Source organism: Artemia sp. Qi Xiang Cuo, chromosome 13, assembly GCF_049724085.1.
Source record: "Artemia sp. Qi Xiang Cuo chromosome 13, ASM4972408v1, whole genome shotgun sequence".
In the NCBI taxonomy this organism is placed as follows: Eukaryota; Metazoa; Arthropoda; class Branchiopoda; order Anostraca; family Artemiidae; genus Artemia; species Artemia sp. Qi Xiang Cuo.
In genome coordinates, this window is record NC_142806.1 from 37,404,865 (window position 1) to 37,427,701 (window position 22,837).

At 35.2% G+C, this 22,837-nt stretch overlaps 1 protein-coding gene across 5 annotated transcripts in view; it reads right to left on the bottom strand.

The window, feature by feature from the left end:
- Positions 1–22,837, bottom strand: part of Nup205 (nuclear pore complex protein Nup205) — a 171,102-nt gene that overhangs the window by 6,573 nt on the left and 141,692 nt on the right. For 4 of the 5 annotated variants that reach the window (XM_089099638.1, XM_089099640.1, XM_089099636.1 and 1 more), the window contains exons 24-27: positions 7,661–7,869; positions 4,261–4,378; positions 3,280–3,437; positions 820–1,006 (exon numbers count right to left, since the gene is read on the bottom strand). In XM_089099638.1, coding sequence (XP_088955764.1) covers positions 820–1,006; positions 3,280–3,437; positions 4,261–4,378; positions 7,661–7,869 — 672 coding nt within the window. The remainder of the gene's footprint in view (positions 1–819; positions 1,007–3,279; positions 3,438–4,260; positions 4,379–7,660; positions 7,870–22,837) is intronic. The other variant, XM_089099637.1, reaches the window with a different exon arrangement.

A 22,837-nucleotide genomic window follows, 5' to 3' on the forward strand; every position in this document is an offset into this window, starting at 1 on the left:
CTAGAAGGTGGTGGAATTTTTTGAAGTAGAATTGGGCTATGTTCTGCATCTTTTTATTTGTCCGCGCAAATGACAATTTTACAGTTTGAAACCGCCTTGCAGGTTTATTCCTATTATTCCTCCTTTTCTTACCACTACCACCACACATTATATAACTTTGATATTATCTACTATGAACGCAGACTAATTGAATGAATGAAACTTTAGAAAGCAACCATCCTATAACGAACAATGCAGTTTCTTGTCAATATTTGTCGCCAAGTGTAAGATTTTAATAAAACTAAATTGAAATTTTGTCGTAGGGTAGGAAACGGGGCAGGCAAAACATTGGCTGTTATTAATCAACCCCTCCCCCCCCCGCAACAAAATGTATCAACAATCTTTAAAGAAATGATTAAAATCCTAAAAATGGTGACCTGTTAAACCTTGGACGGTTCATACCACAACAATGGTTGTTCCGGAGACAGTCAAAAGAGGCGAGAGAACGTTCGTTGTAGTTCGTATACCTATCTGCATAAGAAGAAGAAGCAACACTGATATTACCAACGGTCGATAGAGTAGTTAAACTTACCTTCTATAAGGTCCCGAAATCATTGTGTTGCTCCAATGAAGGTTAGATAAACCCGATATAGTGCCGCAAAAAAAAACAAACTTGAAATGTTTTGGAAACAATAAACACAGTAAATCTTTGAAATTTCACCTTTAACCAATAAGCGATGGCTGTGTTCGTTTCCAGGAAATTATGAACACTAAGGAATTGTGTATTTCATTGGTATTATGAATTAAGTATCTAAATACAACTTTTAACCAAAAACTTACTCATAGTATCGTTTGTGCTTACAAAAGCTTCCATGTGCTTCCAGAGGAGAACTAGAGACACTTCAAGAATAAATCGGCACTGAGTAATCTCTTTCACTTGACTTTCAACAACCTTGGTTAAAGTTTGCCTAGCTGCTTCTCTCTTCTCTGATATCGATGAAGCGTCACTTATCATTTTTGATACGAACTAAACAAAATGGCATTCAATAAAATTCATTGAAAACTAGTAGGTAAAATGTGCATATGAAGAAAATAGAAAGGGATGAATTTACGTAGTGCATTAATTACCCTCCCCCCTCCCCACCCGCCTTGCAATGTCCTTTAAAGAAAAAAAATACTACAATAAAAGACATACAGTTGACTTTGTCAAAGATTTAGAACTTTTCGTTTAATACTAAATTTCTCGATATAAAAAGTGCCATCTTAACCTAATGGCTTTCTATAGCTTGCACTTAGTGATAGTCTAGTTTGAGTGACACTTGTTAAATAACAAAATAAAAGGAATGAAAGCGGGAAGGAGACAGATATATATTTATATGTATAGAGAGAGAAAGAGAGAAAGAGAGAGAGAGAGAAGGAGAGAGAGAGAAAAAAACGTTCTGAAATCTCACTGGCTATACATCACGTACGACAAAAAACGAAGAACGAAAAAAAAATGTGGAGGCTTCCACTCATAGGACTTTCCCTAAGCCGCCTTCATTACAAAAGAAAAAGATAAACCTTTTGAAGTAACCAGGGCAGAAGGAGTAAAATGACTAAAGAACAACAAGCCCCGCAATATGAATGTCTTTGTATTAAGTTGTCATAAGCATTGTATATAAAATATCCCCAGTATCTTCGTTTGAAGCGAGGCCTTTATATTTGTATTTTTCTATTTCAACTACTTTCCGAAAAGATTGTGGTAAACCATTTACGATGGAAAATAAACACGACTAGTCAAAAAGAAATAATTGATCTGTGCATTCAAGAGTATTGGCATTTTTGCCGTTAGACTTTAGAGATTTGTCAATCGGAAGTTTGTGCTTGTCTAGCCTTTCTCTCACCTGTCGACGGGTTCTGCCTGCGAATGCCAAATTTTCCAAAGGCATACGGGACTCTATAAATGCGACTACCAAAAATAGGGTCAGTTCTGTCTTTCACAAAATTGAAAATAAAAATCCAACCTCGAGTTCATTTTTGAAGGAGATGGAAATATTTGGTTTTGTAAAAAAATTTTGAGTTTATCCCTGAGTTTAGGGATATATGGTAATGTTGTATATTTTTTTTCCTTTATTTTTCCTTTATTTTTGGCTCTTTTTTTGCTTTTTTTAATCTTTCTCCAACAATTTGTCACATAAGATAACCATCATCGTGAGTGGGTTTCTTATATATGGAAAATTCAAAATTGAAACCTGTTATTAAAATTAGGACATTTTCCTGAATATTTCCTGAAATAAACTTCCCTGAATCTTCAATCTCCAACGTAAATCGTAGATTAGAATAAAAACTATTCAAATGCACCAAAAATTCAAGAATTCAAGAAAGAAAAAAGACAGAGAAAAATAGAGAGAAAGAGATAAGGATCAGAAAAGAGAGGGGGAGTAAGAGCTAGACGGAGAGAAATAAACGGCTTTTGACAGTGATGATTCAGTGATAACAACGTTTACCGCTGGGGAGTTACCCATGAACTAGAATTACGAAAACAAATATCTACGAATCTTCGTATGGGACATTACGCTAAAAAAAAAAAAAAAAAAAAAAAAAAAAAAAAAAAAAAAAAAAAAAAAGATAAACCCAAAACTATACAAACCCAAAAGACAAAAAAAGAAGTTGAGCAACAAATCCAAAGGACTAAAAGAAGTTGCGAAAAAAAAAAATTCGTAATTTGAGTTCACCTTTCAAAACAAGTTAAGTTGTAAATTCGACACAACTAGCTCAGTTGCATATTTACATTCGTCATATATTTTTTAATCTTTATTCTAATTGTCTTTGGTAATTTCTTTTAGTTTGACTAAAATAGATTTGGATTTTAAGGTAAGGTAGGTAAGGTAAATCTTTATTAATACAACTAGTTACAACATTTTCAACTTTTATCTTTTAACTATCAGAGAATTTTAGAAATTTGAAAGAATTTAAAAAATAAAATAAAAGAACCAAATTTGACGGTTTAGAATACAAGACAGTAAAATGCATAGTACCATATCAGTATGTTACGACTTTTAAAGTCTAAGTCACTTAATTCTCACGTACGAAAAAGAGTTTGATTTTGGGACTAGAAAAATACAGTATATGCTAAATAACTACATTTACTAAAAAGCAAATTAAAAAGCTTGTTAAAAAGATAAAAATCCGAGGAAACAATTACAGGAAGGCGACAAAAATACGGAAATAAAATACAAGTTTCATCCTGACTAAAAGACTTTGGTTCTAGCCATGAATCTAGATTATAGGCAAGGTAAAGTCAAGAAGTCGAAACATTACTTGATTAATTTCATCGACAGGCAAACTTTCAACAACTTCCAATTTTCTCGACAAAGTGTCTCTGGCTACTTCGGTCGTTTTTACACGCTTAGCAGCGGATGATATAATGCTCACAACAACTCCCAAAGCGACAGATCGGGTAGTCTGTGACCGTGTACCTGTAAGTAATTAAAAGAAAATATTCTTATTAGGATAAGAGGATTGCTTGTCTTGGCTTCTAAGCACAAGAATCACGCCAAACTCCACTGCTCTTAAACAATGTGAATAAATAACAAGATAGCTTGAAGTTCAAGACGGTATCCAATGTCCACATGAGAGCATGCACTGTTTTCTTTTTTATGCCTGGCTCTTTGACCAGTAGAGCATAGTTCTTTAGGACAGTCACAAACTAGCTACGATGTATTATTTCTGCTTATAAAAAAAAAAACACTACCGTCAATAGCACTTTTCGGCATTCTAGATGAAAAATACCAATGTATCTTAAAAATAAATTCGATTTTGTAGTCCTAGTTATGCACGTCAATTTAATAAACAGGTGGCTGGGTTTGTATTCTGTTTTGCAGAGCAAGTTAGTTCAAGAAAACTTAGAATTTGCCGGATACTTACATATGCCCTATATATTAGAGAGGTCTTTTGGCCACTTTCAACTCTCTTGAATTAATTTCGACTCGGTCCACACTTATTCTGTTCGTAGTTAACTCTGTTCGTAGTGGCTGCCCTCGTCAATGTACAATGAGATTTTTCCCGCAAATTTGAAACAACAACAAAAAGACAAACTTATCTTATCATGTAGACCTAAAAAAACTACACTAAGGTTACTACTTGAGATTTCGTTGTTGCTCCCCGTGGAGAATTGGCACACTAGTGAATGATTCGGCTAGTCAATATTACTATTAGCCAGAATTCTTGAGTAGGCCTAATTGATTGGAAACTTAGTTTTAAATCTTCACCGAAGAGACTAAAACATTCTGAGCTACATACCTGTAAAAGCGGCACCGAAATCGGCTACATTAAACGACGGTGTAAATACAACCCGACTGTAGATTCTAGTTCCATCCGCTGTCATGTTCATCACAATGTTCAATAGATTCAGGCAAACCTGAAGAAAAATTTGTAATGTTTTATAGTCAAAGGTAGCTTACTCTCTATTACAGACTGGAAATACTGAACGTTATTCAAGCCTTACATATTAAAAAACTACCCCGGAGTATTCGTTATTATAATCTTTGAACTATTTAAAAAAACAAGGCTATCCCAAAGTTCTTTTCAGATGGGTTTGAGGAAAAAAAGCGTATGGAGGGGGGAGAGCTATTTGCCTTCCGATATCTTTTGACTCTTTAAAAGTGAACTAGAAGTTTCAATTACCAATCAAATGAGCCCGCTGGAGTTTATACGAGCATCCCTTCCATAAGAATTATATATACCCCAAGGGCCCAACTTGCAATGCCTACCCCCGAGCTCTGGGTGGATGTGTCGACACGGGAATTTTTTTTATCTGACATTTGAACTATTTTTAACAAAATAGCTATCTCAAAATTTTTATCAGGTGCATTTGGGGAAAAGGGGAGTGGGCGGGGGTATTTGCCCTCTGATCTCTTTTGACTCTTAAAAATTGAACTGAAACTATCAATTTCCAATCAAATGAGCCCTCTCTGAAGTTTTTACGAGCAATCCCTTCCATAACAGCTATATATGCCCCCCAAGCATAACTTACGATGTCTACCCCGGGCCCTGAAGGATAGTGTGGACCCTCGGAGTTTTCGTTCCATGATCGTTTACCTGTTTTGGAAAAAATGGCTCTCTTAAAGTTCTTATCGGAAGAGTTTGAGGAACATAGGGCGTGGAGGGGGGGGGGGGGGCTAGTTGCCCTCCGATCTGTTGTGACTCTTAAAAAGTGAACGAGAATTTTCAATTTCCAATTAAATGAGCCCTCTCCGAAGTTTATACGAGCATCCCTTTCATAAGAACCATACATACCCCCAGGGCAAAACTTACAACGCTTGCCCCCGTGCCCTAGAGGGGGGGGGGTTGTTTCGACACCTGAGTTTTTGTTATCTGACATTGAACTATTTTTAACAAAATGGCTATCTCAAAATTTTTATCGGATACATTTGGGGGAAAAGGGCGGGGGGGGGGGGTTAGTTACCCTTTAATCTCTTTTGACTCTCAAAGGATTAACTAGAACTTTCAATTTTCAATCAAATGAGCCCTCTCTGAAGTTTATACGAGCATTTCTTCCATAAGAACCCTATATGCCCCCAGGACATAACTTACAATGCCTGCCCCTGGGCCCTGGGGGCTTGTGTCGACCCTGGAGTTTTTGTTATATGATCTTTGAATTATTTTTAATAAAATGGCTATCTCAAAACTTTTATCGGATGCATTTGGGAAAATAAGAGCGTGGGGGGGGGGGGGGCTAGTTGCCCTCCGATTACTTTTGACTCTTACAAAGGGCATTAGAACTCTCGATTTCCAATCGAATGGCCCCCTTTGAAGATTATGCGACGACCCCTTCCATATGAAGTGCCTCTGAAAAAAATAAAATAATAATAAAACATTGGAGCCGTATGGCCTTTACTATAGGCAACACTACCGTTGCCTCTGATTAATAAAAAAAAAATCCAAAAAATGTTTTTCAAAGAAAAATAGAGTCATGCTAAAACCCAAAATAAACAGAAATAAAAACATATAACGGTCAAATTTAAACTAAGAGGAATTACCAAAAATGAATAAATGAAGTCCGAAACAAACAGAAACTAAAATAAATCATCAAATCGAAGATAAAGATAACAAAAACAACTACGGATGAATCCTAAAATGAACAGAAATTAAAATAAAAAAACTAATTTAAAGTTTAAACCAAAATGAAATAAGACACAAAAGAGTAGGGCTACTGTCCCCTAAGCCCTCTAAACGCCAGAGCATCATTTACACTCCACTGAGAACGACTTGTATTTCAAGCAGTGTGTTCTTTATTTGTCATAACGACAACATGGCAGCAGAATAATATTACAAGACTTGTCACGGTCAAGCCATCTAAAATGCGTGCCATTTGCGCTTAACTGAAAACGACATGTATTTCGAATAATCTTATCTGTCAAAACCTCAACAACAATAAAAAAGAAAGAAAATTACGATAATAATTAGCAATAATTTTTTTTTCGAATAGTTACAACTTTTAAAAGTACGCTTTTCAAAAATTTTTCTTTTGATTCTATTTCAGTCAAACACATACAAAATTGATGCCTAGGTAAAATTTAAAATGAACATTTGTAGTTTCAGAAATAATTTGTTTAGTTAGTTGAGGAAAAAATTGAATCATTAAAAAATCTATTAGGATTAACCCTTGGATTAACAAAATACAGTCTGGGGAAAATATTTCGCCTTGAGAAGTTTCGACTAAGTATCTAGGGGTGATTGTTGACAAGTGCCCTAGCTTCAAGGCATAGATTTCATATGTTAGTAGCAAGGTTGCAAGAAATGTTGGGACGGTGAGGAAACTGAAGCACTTTTTTCTGAAAGATATTATCAGATTAATTTATTCCGATGTGTTTGGCATAGGTTGATATCTATGCCAAACACATAGAAAACGAATGCCTAAATAAAATTTTCAAAATAAATTGGTAGTTTCTGAAGTAATCTGTTTAGTTTGTTGAAGCAATATTTTGAATGTATGAAACAATTGACGATTTATCGGTTGGTTTTCTATATATTTCAGGAACTTGTTCAAAAGGAACAAAATATGAATAAAAATTTACTGCATATGAAACCAATAAATCTTTATAGCCCTACTCCTGTTTGTAGCAACTTCTGTGCGTTTAAGGTCATTTATTCATTTATAGCAGTATCTGTCATTTTTATATTTGACCTGATTGATTCACAGAAACTGATGATGGTTTGAAGTTCGACCCATTATATGACATTATTTATGTTCGTTTTAGGAGTTAATATGGTTATAATATGGTATATAAAATGCATATAATATATTAATATTATATATAATATAATATGGTATATATATATAATATAATATATATATATATATATATATATATATATATATATATATATATATATATATATATATATATATATATATATATATATATATAATATTAATATATATATTAATATTATATATAATATATATATATATATATATATATATATATATATATATATATATATATATATATATATATATCATATATATAATAATATAATTGGTATATAATAGGGTTCATCAATTTCCTTTTAAAAATCCTTTTTAAGTTAATCATATACAATAATGTGTAGAGAGAGAGAGAGAGAGAAAGGTAGAAAGAGAGAAAGTGAGAGAGAGAGAGAGAGAGCCAGAAGCTAGTTGTGGGTAGCAACTTACTTGTAGGTACATACTAGTAGCCTTGTGCCTTGCGATATTTGAATTTGGGTCATCCTCAACACCAGAGAATCGTAAAACGCGGTCTATAGCGACATCAGTAGGCGCATACACAGGCAAAAGAGACAGGCAAATAGCCTGGAGACGTTCGATTTGATTCCGAATTTCGTTGCTACCATCAGCACCCTTGGGAATAACTTCTGGAAAGATGGCTAATAACACAAAAAAAAAAAAAAAAAATAAAAATAATAATAGTCAAAGCATTAGAGTCGACTTATTAAAGGGGATGGTCATAAGACCTTAGTAAAGAGGTGGTTGAGTATTAAAATTAAATTTCTATTGCCTTTCTTAAAGATTCAGGGTTCCAATAGGGGTCCAAGTCTGATATGATTAAATTATAATACTTCGGACAGAAACGCGACTGACTAAAATCAAAATACATTCAGTTGGGCATCATATTTCACTAAAGATTAGTATTCTCGTCAGAATATTTTTTTAAGAGTTTCCAAACTAGTTGATCACAAATCTGAGAATACTGCCAAACTGACATCCAAAATAAAACAAGTTTCCTAGACATTTTACGAATGGCGGAATATTCCTTGCTGAAATTAGAGCCATGCAAGGAATTTCCATTTCTATGATTCGAGGGCCCTAAGCAGGCCCATCAGATACATACCCCCAGGACAAATTATATACATATTTAATATTGAAGCACGACACCTCACCCGACAATCAAAACAAAGTAAAATTTTGTCTACATCATCGAGGATCCAACGCTAACTAAACAACACCCGATAAAAATATAAAAGCCTATAACAACTAAACCTTATTTAACGTTTACTCTTAATAAAAAAAAACTTTTCTTCTGTTTCGCGCAAGGATTTTCTACCTTTAGGATTTAAGAGCTCTTATTAAAGTCCTTAGGCCCTGTGCCTCTTCGACGCTTTCCCCTTCCCCCAGGCCTAACTTCACAAAGACAGGCATGCTGCACCTCTTTGGACTCAGGATTCTGCGGTGATTATTTAGGGAAATGTCCAAAATGATTAAATTTTAATCAGTGAAAATCTACAAGATTGAAACTCGTGTAGGGATCAGCCCTCTTGTTTTTTTCCTTTACTCTCCTAGCCTATATGTTATGGCTAATTCAGATGTGAAAGAAGGTAACCTCTGAGGGTGACCAGTTTCATCTTATTTAGGGCCCTGTAGTGCGAGATAGATGGCAAAAGAAATAGTCTGGGCTAGATATTCGGGAGGTATCTTGTTAATTAGACGTTTATAATAAGCTTGACTGAATACATGTATTTTACAGAATTTTATTTTACATATTTGATTTCCCTTAATACTTAGTTAGTGAAGACGAGGCGAGTCCGTTAAAAGGACTTTTGAAAGGGAGTTGAAGGGAGTAAATAGCGACAAAGACCACACTGCCTTTCCATAATAAACAACAAGTAGAACAATAGGAAAAGTTTTTATATAAGACAGTGGAATGAAACTTTAAATGAATATTTCGACCCTATATCCAAGGGCCGTCCTCAGCAAAACGAAGAAAAAACAAATATAAAAGAACTCGCATTAAAATTTAATCTTTGAAACTAAAATATTTTCAAAACAGCCCTAGCATCATTACTGCAAGGAAATTCAACCAGGACTCTGGTTATTAAGTTGAAGGGAGGTAGGAAAAAGAGCTGTTAATCTACACGGTATTAGTAGGTACTATTTAAATTAATAACCCTTTTAAAGGATGGTCGGCAGGAGGACAGCATTACGCTTTAGGTTTAATTAGAATTCAATGACTTCTATTAGTTTTTACCCTTGTCCCAACAAGTGGTGACAACTTTGGTGTACAAGCCCAGCGCTTCTGAAATTTCAGGCTAGCACAAACAAGTTGAGGCAGTTAGTGGTTAGCAATCCTTCCTCAGATAGTACTGGGTCAGCAAGTAGCGGCAACCAGTGGCTTGTAACCCATTCTTTATGAGTGATACTCCATTTTTTGGTAGAAAAAGAATAGTCTACAGATCCGTAGCTTCTTAAATTATGGTTACGTACAAATAAATGCGGCCAGTTCCTTAGTAGCTTTGTTCATTTTCCTTCTGGCAACAGCCAGAAAGGATTAAAATTTTTGACCATAGTCTCACTTATTATTTTTTTTTTCTATTTTCTCCATTTTTAAGATTCATAGACAACAAAAAGTTGTTTCAACAGGGAGATAGACTATTTCCCAGTTGTTGAACTATTCTGTATATTTTCGGCAAAATTTGCGGGTAATTTACCCAAAAATTTATTAAACCTTTATTCCTTTCACTTATTACTAATATGACCCTCAGCTCACAGAGACAACATAATACGGTACTTTAATGGCATAACTTTTGTACCGTGAGTAAAATGCGATATATTTAAAATACAAAAATAAAGTTCCTTCTTTCTGAAGATAATTCCGACTTCCTCTAATTAAGTTTAAATCCAGTTTCAAAAAAAGAAAAGTCCTTAATCAGCAAAGAGAAAAAATTGCAGTTTGGCCTTAGACGAGAACGGCGCTATCCAGCTTTGGATTTCGCTAAGATAGTGGGCAATAAAAAAGATGCTACACACACAATGTTTCTCAGGAAGTTTAAATTATAAGAGCCGTGTGAACGTTTGAATATCAGAAATATTTAAGACTGATTATTGGACGGAGGGTTTGGCCCGCCTCAGAACTTGAGCCAATTGTGAGTCGTCAATTAGAGCGCAGGACAAAAAACTACGTTTGATAGTGGGGTAAAAGTCCCTTTTGGAAGGATTCGTGTAAATCAGATTCAGGATCATTTAGAGCAGAATTATATTGGCATTCAGGCATTGCGATTCAAATTATTATGCAGTCATTGTAGAGACTTGGTTATTATTTGCCGTCAATTGAAGCGAGCATTGCTCTACACCTAAATATGTAAGTCATAATAAAACTATTATCTTTCTATTTGCGTTTATTATATTTTATATGTCTGTATCTAGTCGCACGACAGGTAGCTAGTTCGCATATCTCCAAGGTACGTTCCCAGGGATCTGATCTCCAGATAGCTCGAGGAAAAGAGGTTACACTTATATAGCTACACATCTTATTTTCTCTCAATAATTGAGGATGGCGTGGTCATAAATTTACTTTACTCCCCATTGCTGTTGCGCGATCATAAACTTAATTTTTTTATTATTTTTATAGCTTGCCCAGCCTTATAATTAGCCCAAAAAGATTCAACCTGGAAGAACTGGTGCGATCATTACACCGCTTTAAATCATAGTGTTACAAATTGCATAGTCCTTGGTGCTATAAGTAGTGCTATCGGAAAACTCATAGAGCGTAAGTTCGCGGCTTCAAAGTAAGATATTGGACTTGATGCCACCAATCTTTATTACCACGTCTGCCCCATTCATTTCTTTTATCGCCACAAATTTCTTTTATTGCTACAAATGGCACGGTCGGAAATTGGAAGAAAACTTGCGAACTAGTTAGGATATAAACATTGCAATTTAAACTCCATCAATGGGACTATACAAACCTATAAAAAAAGTGATTAGACCTATTGCCGCTAATCTATCACAGGAAAACACTTTAGGATATCTAATAGGATATAATAGCCCCCCCCCCCCCAAATAGGTTAAGTGAAATAATAAATTTATTTTGAGTTAATTCAAACGCGAAAAAAAAAAAAAAAAAAAATGTCGGAAGACCTCAGTAATTTATAAAAGACTCAAAATTTGGTCGCGAAATATATAAAAATAGTAAAGTCTGACCACCAGTACAACGGACAGTCCGATGTCGACGATTTGATATCTAATTTTCCAAGTTTGCACAACTTACAAAAAAAGAGCTAGAAACGTTAGTCGACATGCTTCTATTACGATTAAAAGGCCAGGCCTTAACCTTTCTAAAGCAGATTGAACATACCATAGGTGACGATACCAGCTTGCCAAAAAATACGGTGGATAAATTATTAAGGTCATTTAAGGATAAATTTATTAAAACATGTTACATAAAGAAATTAAAACACGGAATGGTGACCTTTGACCATTCACACAATATAAGAGAATATCTTGATCATATATACTTTTTAGTAGAGGCAAAATACGGAAGAGGTTCAGGACAACTGTATGAAAAAGTCATACTAAATACCTTTTTGCAAGGGCTACCCCCAAAACTATATAGAATGGTAATATCCAAAAATATTCAGACGTTGGATCTTGCAGTTCAGGAGGTAGATCGATTGATCGAAGTCGACACGATGGTTGCTAATCACAGTAAAGCAAAAATAAATAGCCTAGGCGATTCAAACGCGAACCTAATCTTCAAGGGCGATCAGGCGTCTCCCTATTTCTTTTCAAGGGATAACTCCCCAGTACCACAAAGAAATAAAACGCAAGGACCCGCTAGGCAGAAAACAGTACGTTTTCAGCCCGTCAAACAATCTAATTATGAAAATAACCATATAGTAATAAGTTGCTATAATTGTAATCGACCTGTACATATCGTGAGAGACTGCCGTTATGTCTCCAATAACACACCAAGAATTGCTGTCGGCAGTAGGCAAAATTATGGCAACCATTTGTTCGGAAGAACAAATTTTAGCGCCGGTGGTGCACTAGGCTATAGCCAGGGAAGATTGCACCAATCAGTACCTTACAACGCGTACCAACCAAATTTGTATAACAATCCCCCCAATAGACAAAAAATTATCGGCCGACGGGAAATGAAAATTTTTCAAGCCAACGACATTGGCAGTCAGCGCCAGCTGCCGCCACTGACGCAAGAAATCCAAACTATCGTAATAATACCTGGCAAAATTAAAAAACAAATGTAAATCAATTAGATATGCCTACGGAATTTCACGTCTCTGAATCTCTACTACAGACACCGACGTATGAAACAAATCCACAGGGAAATGTTTTAGGCCCCTCAGAAATATAAATTGGACCCAGAGGGCGTCCAGAATATTTTATAGGTCCAAAACAATAGTAGTACTGTCTCATAGTGATAGTAATAATAGATTACCTATATTTGATGACTTTTGAAATGCAAATATTTACTTTTAGGCTTTGATTGACTCTGGTGCTGTTACAAACATTATAAACTCATGCATATTTGATATGTTGCCTCCCCACATTAGACAAAAAAGACATTTTAATAATCTCAATCTAACTAGCGTGACAGGGCATAAATTGGATGCAAGAGGTTCAATTCGCCTAAACGTAAAAAGGGACAATAGGATCTTTCCGACAAATTTTATAATATGTGATAACTTTACATATGAAGCAATTATAGGCACAAATTTTTTAAGGTCTAATAGAGTACTATAAGACGTGGCGAACGAAAGGCTTGTCTACCCGGCTAAGGTAGGGGAAGAAATTTCTACCTTAAGAAATTGTAACAGAGGTTACGAAGACAACGTAACAGTAAATAGAATTTCTGGCGGTATAATGTCGCAATCTTTTGAACCTCATGTCTCGCAAGGAGGAAAAGGAATATTTAGAAATTTGTTCAATTATTCTGAGAGACATTGCAGAGATGAAGTAAATTTAAAAAATAAGGGTATTGATTCTGCGAAAATAAAAATAGGAGATATGCGACAGTACAGGTCAAACGAAATCAAGAAAATAGAGGACTTATGGAAAAACATAGTAAAACCTAACGTGACGCCGCAAGATGCCTCAATGATGCAACATAGCGCCAGTATGAATCTAATAAACAATGAAAATAAAGAGAAATATTACGGATTCGTGATAAAGAAAACAAAAATCCCACCCAAAACGATGCAGAGAATTCAAATAGCAAATAGGATTCAACCAATGGTTAGAAAATCCGGAATATGGTTTACGAAATCATCAAATGAAATTACTGAAAATCTGCTACGTGAGGAACAGATTATATCTTACGACAAAGGAGAAGGTTTTATTTGGGTAACTAATAACCACGAAAATGATACAATTACAGTAAAAAAAGGGACGTGTTTAGTTCAAATCGAAGTTTTATCGGAGAATGATTTAAATAGATGGGAAAATTCTAAAACAAACCTAGTTAACGGCATTAAAACTACTAATAACAAATATCCTCTAACTAAATCACAATTTTTAAGCAAATTTAATATGGATCATATTACTGACTTGGAACTTAAGAAAAAATTATGCTAATTATCATGTAATTTTAAAGATGTGTTTCCTGAATCTCAATATTACTTCGGATTTATACCTTTTAATGAACACTAAATTTTAACGACTGGTAATCCTGATACGAGACAGGCATATCGTGTGCCGTATAAGCACAAAGAGTGGTTCAAAAATAAAATTCCTGAATTAGAAAAAAAATGAAACTATACACCCCAGTATAAGCCCGTATTCTGCACCAGTGATCTTGGTACCAAAGAAGAATGGTGACCTTAGACTTGTAGTAGACTATAGAGCCCTCAACAAACAAGTAGTTAGCGATAAATTTCCTTTACCGGGAACAAATGAAATTCTTGACTCAATCTCAAGCAAAAACAAAATTTTTACTTCTTTGGACCTCACCCAAGGCTACCACCAGGTGAAAATAGCCGAAAAAGATGTCCATAAAACTGCATTTTCAACGGCGGAATGCGGTTCATATGAATACTTAAGAGTACCTTTTGGACTTAAAACAAGTTCAAGTGCGCTATGTAGACCCCTATTACACCTGTTAAGAGGATTAAAAAATATCATTCATTTTCTTGATGACATCATTTGCGTGGGAGAAGACGCTGAACAGCACTTAGCAACATTAGCTAAGGTGTTCAAGAAATTCAGACAGGGTAATTTAAAATGCCGGCCTGAGAAAGTAAATTTATTTCAACCTAAAATTAAATTTTTAGGGGTAGTAGTGACACAAGGAGAGATATCCCCACACCCCAACAAAATAAAATGTGCTGAAAACCTCAAACCCCCAAGAACTATGAAAGAATTAAGAGGAATTTTAGGTCTTACTCGCTACTTTAGAAAATTCGTGCGCAATTACGCCCAAATTGCGAAACCCTTCACGGAATTAACTAAAGGGAACTCCAAAAATGTTACCTGGTCCCAGGAAGCTCAAACTTCCCTAGACCGTCACAAAAAGGCACTTACTTCTGAACCAATATTATCACTTCCTGATTTCAAAAACGGAAAATTTGTGGTTACAACCGATGCTAGTTCAAAAGGCATTGGGGCAATTCTTTCGCAAATAATCTCGGTAGAAAACCCTAATCTTTTAGTGGGAACGCCTAAACGAAAACAAATAGAAAAGTTATAAGCTATTCGAGTAGAACTTTATCCAAAGGCGAAAGTAGTTATTCCGCCACAAACTTAGAATTATTATCTATAATCCACCACTTGGACAAATTTAGACACTATTTAATTGGTAGAAAATTTATACTACGATCAGACCATAAAAGCTTGCTGTACCTGCGCCCATTTAAAAACCCCACGGAAATTCTAGCCAGATGGATTATGAAAATCCAAGACCTAGATTACGAATTTGAACATTTAAAAGGTAAAAAAAAACGCAGATTGCGACTTTTTAAGTAGATATCCAGAAAATATTTCGTCGGAAGCTGAGGAAAATGAAGTTAACGCTATCAATGCTAAGAGTAAACATAAATGTAAGAAAAACAAATTCAAAGACACAGTAAAGAAAAATAAGGTTAACCATTGTACCCTGTCTTTAGAAAATATAAAAAGAAAGCAAAAAAAGGACGAAAGGTGTTCAGCACTTATTAACTGTTTTGTGAATTACGATGCGTTAACGGATAAATTCAAAACTCTTAGAAAAGAGATAGATAATTTTTACTATGATCTTGAAGAGGAAATACAAGATAGAATCATGATTGATGAGACAAATACAAACCAAACTTCAATAATACCTATGTTACCAAAAAACTTAATAGTACTTGCGTTCGAATATTTTCATTCAGTTATAGGTGGACACTTAGGAGTAACGAAAACTTTCCGTAAATTAAAACAATATTTTTACGTGCCGTCGGCAATAACAAAACTTAAAGAATTTGTAAGTACATGCAAAGCATATAACTTAAGAAAAATCCCCCAAGCTTATCCTAATCCTCCAATGGGAAGGGTCCCGGTAGCAAATTACCCCTTCGATATTGTCTCATTTGATTTACACAGGACCAATGGAGCCTTGACTTTTCCAACAGAGGTTATACTAGTGTTTTTTCAGATTAAGATTACTTGTCAGGATTTAATTTTTTAACAGTTAATCCAAATAAAAACTCTGATGCCACCAATAAGACGTGTGAAATCATTCTTTATCTTTGTCGCTCGGAATAAGGTTTTGAATGGCAATAGAAACAATTCTGTATCTAAAGTAGCAAGAGATTTAATGAGCTTTCTTAACATAATGAAATTTGTAACATCTCCATATCACCCACAAGCTCATAGTAAAGTAAAAAATATGCATAAAATATGTTCAAATGTATTAGGCATTTACACAAAAGACAAAAGGAACGATTGGGATCAATTCTTACCTTATTTAACTAACGTAATCAATACTGCTTATTCAGAAACAATTAAAGAAAACCCATTTTATTTACTTTTTGGTCGTTATTTTAGATTTCCGTTTGATCAGATTATTGAATCTCAGCAGTATTATAATAAGTCGGAGGATTACAAACAAGAATTCATAAATAAGATGAGAAAAACTTATAAAATAGTTAGGCAAGAGTTGGAAAAATGTAAAATAAAACAAAAGCTAAGAAACCAACCCAAAGTGAAGGGGGATAGATATTTCAAAGTAGAACACTGCGTCTACCTAAAGAACGAGGCAAAAACGGAAGGCAAAAAACTTTCCAACAAATATTCTGGACCGTAGACAATAATCAAACAGTTCGATAACGATTACACTTTTAAAATGATGAACCCCGATAGCGGAAGAACTTACAAGGCACATGTTAGCCGAATAAAAAGAGCCAAATTTCCGGAAAGATGGGTACCGCGTCTCTCCTCTACTGATTCGTCAGATGCAGGAAATGAGCCCCCCTAGATCAAGATTGGCAGGTCTAAAACACTTTAATTCCAAGCAAGACTATTTCAAGGACGAGAGCGATGAGAAATTTTTTGAAGAATTTTTAGCAATGAAACATTTAGTTATTTCAAAAAGAAAATCTTTACCACCAGAGAGAGTAGAAACACAGAAAGATTCAAAAAGTTCATCATCAGATAGCGCGGGAGAATTGGATTATACAATATCAACAAAAACCCAATTTTTCCCCGATAGAATTTCGACCCCATGTCCCCCCAAAAGATTTCCAGACGATATGGTTTCCCCTGCAACACCAATAGAAAGGCCCCTGTCTTAAAAGGATGAATTAAACAGAGCTGCCCTCGTCATTACCGTAAGGAAAACTCCTCCCAAAGATTCAAATAAAACAAATCTGCGAGAAGCTATGGATTTAATAAATTTCCCCATAAAAACGAGTCAAAGTACATTGCCCGAGAATAAAACTACCAAGGATGACCAGCAAGGTCAATATCATGATATAACTGTGTCTGAAGTCAAACCTAAACAATGGACTTCATGGAGGGAAACCCTAGTGCAAAGAATGCCCCATTCCCCTGAAGACATGGCATTCAAACAGTAGAGGAACCCCGCAAAAACTCTTGATTCCTCCCAAAGCTCTCAAGAATCTTTCAAATCTCCCGAGTTGAAAACTCACGACGAGGACTTAGGGAATAAACCTTCTACTTCCAGAGGAGTAGAAATTTACGAAGGAAGGGGAGGTGATACCTCAAAATGCAAGGTGCAACTTCTAAGACTTATGATACAGAATCATCGGAAACTAGTTCCAAAGAGTCTGACAGCGAATCAGAACATATAGTAGTTAAATAAATAGGAAAATCAAGACCGACTTCAGCAGTCGCACACGTGAAGCAAACGAAATTAAAAGGGCAAGAATTTTTGAAAAAACAATACAAAAAGTTTGACCTTATTTCGCTAGAAAAACTGAAAAAGAAAAAACCGCAAGAAGTTGAGGAGAAAGTAACGACACACTCGGGTAGAAAGGTTCAAAAACCCGATAGATGGAATTACACCTAATCAGTACATGATTAAAATATTTTAATAGATAGGCATCAAAAGGAAATAATAATTTAAAAAATTTTGATTTACAAGTAAAAATTATACAATTATAAAAAAACATAAAGAGACTTTCTTTTCAATGTATAACAAAGCTCTGTATGAAAAAAAATTATCTGACACCGTCTGTACAAGACGTATCAGTTCCCGAAAATAAATTATAATTAAAAAGTTTCATATGATTAATTCGTATAATTTCCTTTATTATAAAAAGTCTACCCGTACCATTCCAGTACGATGTATCCAGTCCAACTAAACGAAGCCGAGATAGGAAGTACTAAGCGAGAAATATTCATTCCCCTTAGAAATTACATTTGACTATTTTCTGTTCCAAGAGAAACTGTTGGAACTTTTACTTGTTACAATAATACAGAAAGAATAGACCCAAGTTACAAAACATAATTACTGTTGCAAGATGTGGGTACGATAACCATAAAACAAGGGTGTCGACTTGTAACTAAAGAGTCAACTGTTCGAACGCCGTTAATTACCACGAGCACAAAGACAATAAGTCCCAAAATAATCAATTTCAAAGCAATTAACCTGTCGTACACTGTTTACAATGTAGAAAACGAGGAGATGAAAAGCTCGATATAGTCCAAAATAAAAAAGAACATAGAGGCGCCAAAACTTAAAAAAATAAGAGAAGCATTAGACTCCCAGATCCCCCTGTTTACGAATGAAGACCAGAGATTAACGTATGTGGATAATAGATACGGATTGTTCTCGACCAATTTCTGGTGGAACATACTATTGGCCGTGTGTTTCGTATTCGCGACTTTCCTGACCATAAGAACCCTATTGACTTTTAATTATAGAAAAATCCTGAGACTAAGAAAGCGAAAACCAAAAGAAGAACACGGGGAAACAGCTGAAATGCAGAGGTTAAACCCGGAACCCCATGAGAACGTCTAAGCCAAGAAAAAGGGAAGACATTAGAAAACGAGCGGATATGGAGGTCTACACTCGTCCTTGTTATGTCTTTTTCCTCATTGTAAGGTTGTTTGCGTAAAACCGTGTGGTTATGACGCTGCAACATGCGTTTCTTAAACAGCACGGACGTGCGTGAACAAGGCAGGCATGAAATATGTTGTAAAATTAGACCTCAAACTTAATAATGTAGAGTAGCCTATGTTTAAAGGATTGTTTTAAATTTAAGGGAGAATTAAATATGTATTGAAGAATTAAATAAGCCTTTTATCGTTGCTTCCTTTCTCAGAACAAATGTGAAGACATATGTCGTTTTCTGTAGTAATATCAGTGTATCTTTACATTGTCTTGTAGGGTAATCTTCACCCTGAAATGCACCTACTTGTATTGTCTATTATATATTATGACTATTTGTTTTAAAGAGCGTGTGATTCTGCCTCGTTGTTTTTATTACAGGAAGGGGATTGACATATGGGATATCGATTATTACAATGCATAGTCCAGCGCAGATACAACCTAGTAGCATCTATTTTCGTCATACCTCAACCAACGAAGATTCATCCCAGCTACGTCTACAAAAATTAAAGTTACCTTTTGATCGTTGTTTCCTCGACCATGAACCACGTTACGTATCAGGTAACATTGTATTGGAATCTTAGTATCCAGTGCATTATCGAACAATATTATCACACAAATCCTGAGGACCCCATCGAGCAGTACAAGATATTGGTGCACAAATATGGCATTTGATAATAATTATGAATCAACTTACCACATGACTATATGGTCGTGACATCCAAGGACTCCAAATAGTATTTATGTGTCACAGAATCACGCGTCAAATTCCTTTCGACCATCTCTCGGAATCCATCCTATCCGACCTGTGTGGAAAGTTCATATCTCTGTTTTCCCATGAATGTTATGAGATAATTTCTGAAAAATGGACCTGGAAACCAAAATTAACCCCAGTGACCAACCCCTCAGTCACAATATACCCCTCCCACAAGTTAAAGACAATATGTTGAAGGAGTCACTATAGTTTGATGTCGACCTGTTCCAAATCCAAACTTCAATTCCCCCGTGATTAACCTAGGAATCACCGCAAAGGTTAATAGACGCAAGCCATGAACTAACAATTTTAAAAGAGAACTGTGATCCCTAAGTGCACGAATGAACAATTTTATACGAGAATACATTCTCTATGTGCCTCAAAATATCCCAAAAATGATATGCTAAGAAGAATATAAACGCACTCCCAGTTTTTGACCCCCTTAATGATAAGTCTTCCTATGAACTATCAAAAAGCAGGTGAAAATAAACTCTGATAGCATATTGCCACACCTGTAATTGGGAGCATCATTTCCTAATTGACAATTAAAAAAAACTTTTCGTGTGAACACAATCATCCTCGAACTGTTCCATGAAGAAACTATATTGTAAGTCCTTTAAAAATTTTTGCCAAGACGAAAAGAATGAAGGACAATACTTTAAAACAGAAGTATTGAGTACCCTAAAGACTCGAAGGTGATGAAATAGGTGTTAATTTACATACGTTACTTCTTAATAGCTTTGATAACTCAAAAATTCGAATATCCTATAATTAATATTACATAGCAAACATCCCCAGTGAAAGTGTTCTAACGTTACCACTGAACATGGTAAATCCAATATTGTGTGTTTTAAATAATTCTTGTAGGTAGTGTTAGATGTTCAGATAGTTATATGTAACGTTGTCGAGCTATTCATTTAATGTGGCGTAAAGAGAAAGCAGTGTGCCATATAAATAGCAAAATAAAAAAAAAGCCTTGTAAAAAGTGAACTCCAAAAAAAAAAAAATCTTATATAAAGGTAGAATAGCCCCAACCTTATTGGAAATGTAAAAGTAATCAGTGTTAGATGTAGAAAAAAAAAATCTTTAGTATAGTAGCTAGCCTAGAACCATGAATAATCTTAGTCCAGTCGATGAATTTTAGATAGGGATGTAGAATAAAATAAGAAAAGTAATAGAGAAAAGTTTTAGCACTCCTGAGTAAGCCAAAATAAAAATATGAAATAATACAATATCAATCAAATTTATGTACAATAAAGAGTTAATAAATTGCGGACATTTCGAAGGCCCAAAGGCCGGCAAGTGCTAATGGCGAAACGTCAATGAATAAATGGAAGGGTGATATGTACCGTGAGTAAAATGTGACATATTTAAGATACAAGAATAAAGTTCCTTCTTTCTAGAGATGATTCCGACTTCCTCTAACTAAGTTTAAATCTAGTTTCAAAAAAAGAAAAGTCCTTAATCAGCAAAGAGAAAAAATTGCAGTTTGGCCTCAGACAAGAACGGCGCTATCCAGCTTTGGTTTTCGCTAAGATAGTGGGCAATAGAAAAGATGCTACACACAAAATGTTCTCTGGAAGTTTAAATTATAAGAGCCATGTGAACGTTTGAATCATCAGAAGTAATTAAGACTGATTTTTTGAACGGACGAAATGGCCCGCCTCAGGACTTGGGCCAATTGTGAGTCGCCGATTAGAGCGTAGGACAAAAAACTACGTTTGAAAGTGAGATAATAGTGCTTTTTGGAAGTATTCATAAATCAGATTAAGGATCATTTAGAACAGAATTATATTGGCATACAGGCATTGTGATTTAAATTATTATGCAGTCAATGTAGAGACTTGGTTATTATTCGCCGTCAATTGAAGCGAGAATTGCTCTACACCTAAATATGTAAGTCATAATAAAACTATTATCTTTCTATTTGCGTTTATTATATTTTATATGTCTGCATCTAGTCGCACGACAGGTAGCTAGTTCGCATATCTCCAAGGTACGTTCCCAGGGATCTGATCTCCAGATAGCTCGAGGAAAAGAGGTCACACTTATATAGCTACACATCTTATTTTCTCTCAATAATTGAGGATGGCGTGGTCATAAATTTACTTTACTCCCCATTGGTGTTGCGCGATCATAAACTTAATTTTCTTATTATTTTTATAGCTTGCCCAGCCTTTTAAGTAGCCCAAGAAAAATCACCCCGGAAGAGCTGGTGCGATCGGTACACCGCTTTTAATCATAATATTACAAATGGCACAGTCCTTGGCACTATAAATGGCGCTATCGGAGAACTTATAAAGTGTAAGTTCACGGCTTCAAAGTCCAACTTTAGACTTGACCCGGTCAATTTTTATTGCAGCGATTGTCTCAGTCCTTTCTTTTTTCGCTACAAATTTCTTTTATCACTACACTTTAAATCTGGACTTGGGACTTCGCTATTCAAGATTATAAGACTACTTAGTTGATCTGCTGGCTAAGAGAGATTATTTCATAGTGAATTGTTAAAACATGTTACTTATTGCTGATTTATTGTTTGTGATGGCAAGCATTAGATTTTAGGCATCAGAGTGGCTCGCCTTCTTGTAATCCTTTGGCTTGGTATGAGAGTCAGTGGTGTGACACTGCAAGCTCAGCCAGGGGAGTCTGGTTAATCTGCAAGCTGAGTCTGGGGAGCTTATGATTTAACAAATTCCTAAGTGACATTTGAATTTTGGATACCAAGTGAGGCGGACAAAAACCTGGTCCTGCTACAAGAAGAGCGAAGAAGAGTAGTTTGTCTTGGTTTGTTAATAGTTCGTTAAATTTAGCGAGAAGCCTATTATTGTTGATCGGAGACCGGCTTGGCTAGGAACCTATCAAAGTAACACCTCTCTGCATTTTCGAATGGTACAATTTGGTCTGAAGCGAGTTGTTTATAAGTTACAGTTGATACTTGATAGCCTACATATATGTCACCAAATATCGTATTGATATACTATTCCGTATCAATAATATGTGTGAGGTGATGTGTTTGCCAAATATTGGACTCGTCAGTATATTTTGTGTTTCAGGTTAAGTAACTAGCGCTTGCAAACATTTATATCTTTGTTTATATTATGAGATGGGTCAAAACTCCACGAAAGGATTGATTATTGGCTAATTTTCAGATTTAGAGAAAATTTTCGTCAGCCAGCTATGCGAACTTCCAGCACGGATGGTAGTTTAAATGATGCTAGCTGTAGCGATGGTACCTTAAACTTGCGCTTCGCAACGTCTAGCGAAATTACTGTTTGCAAATGTCTAGCGACCGGATAGTTCAATCGCAAACTACTAAATG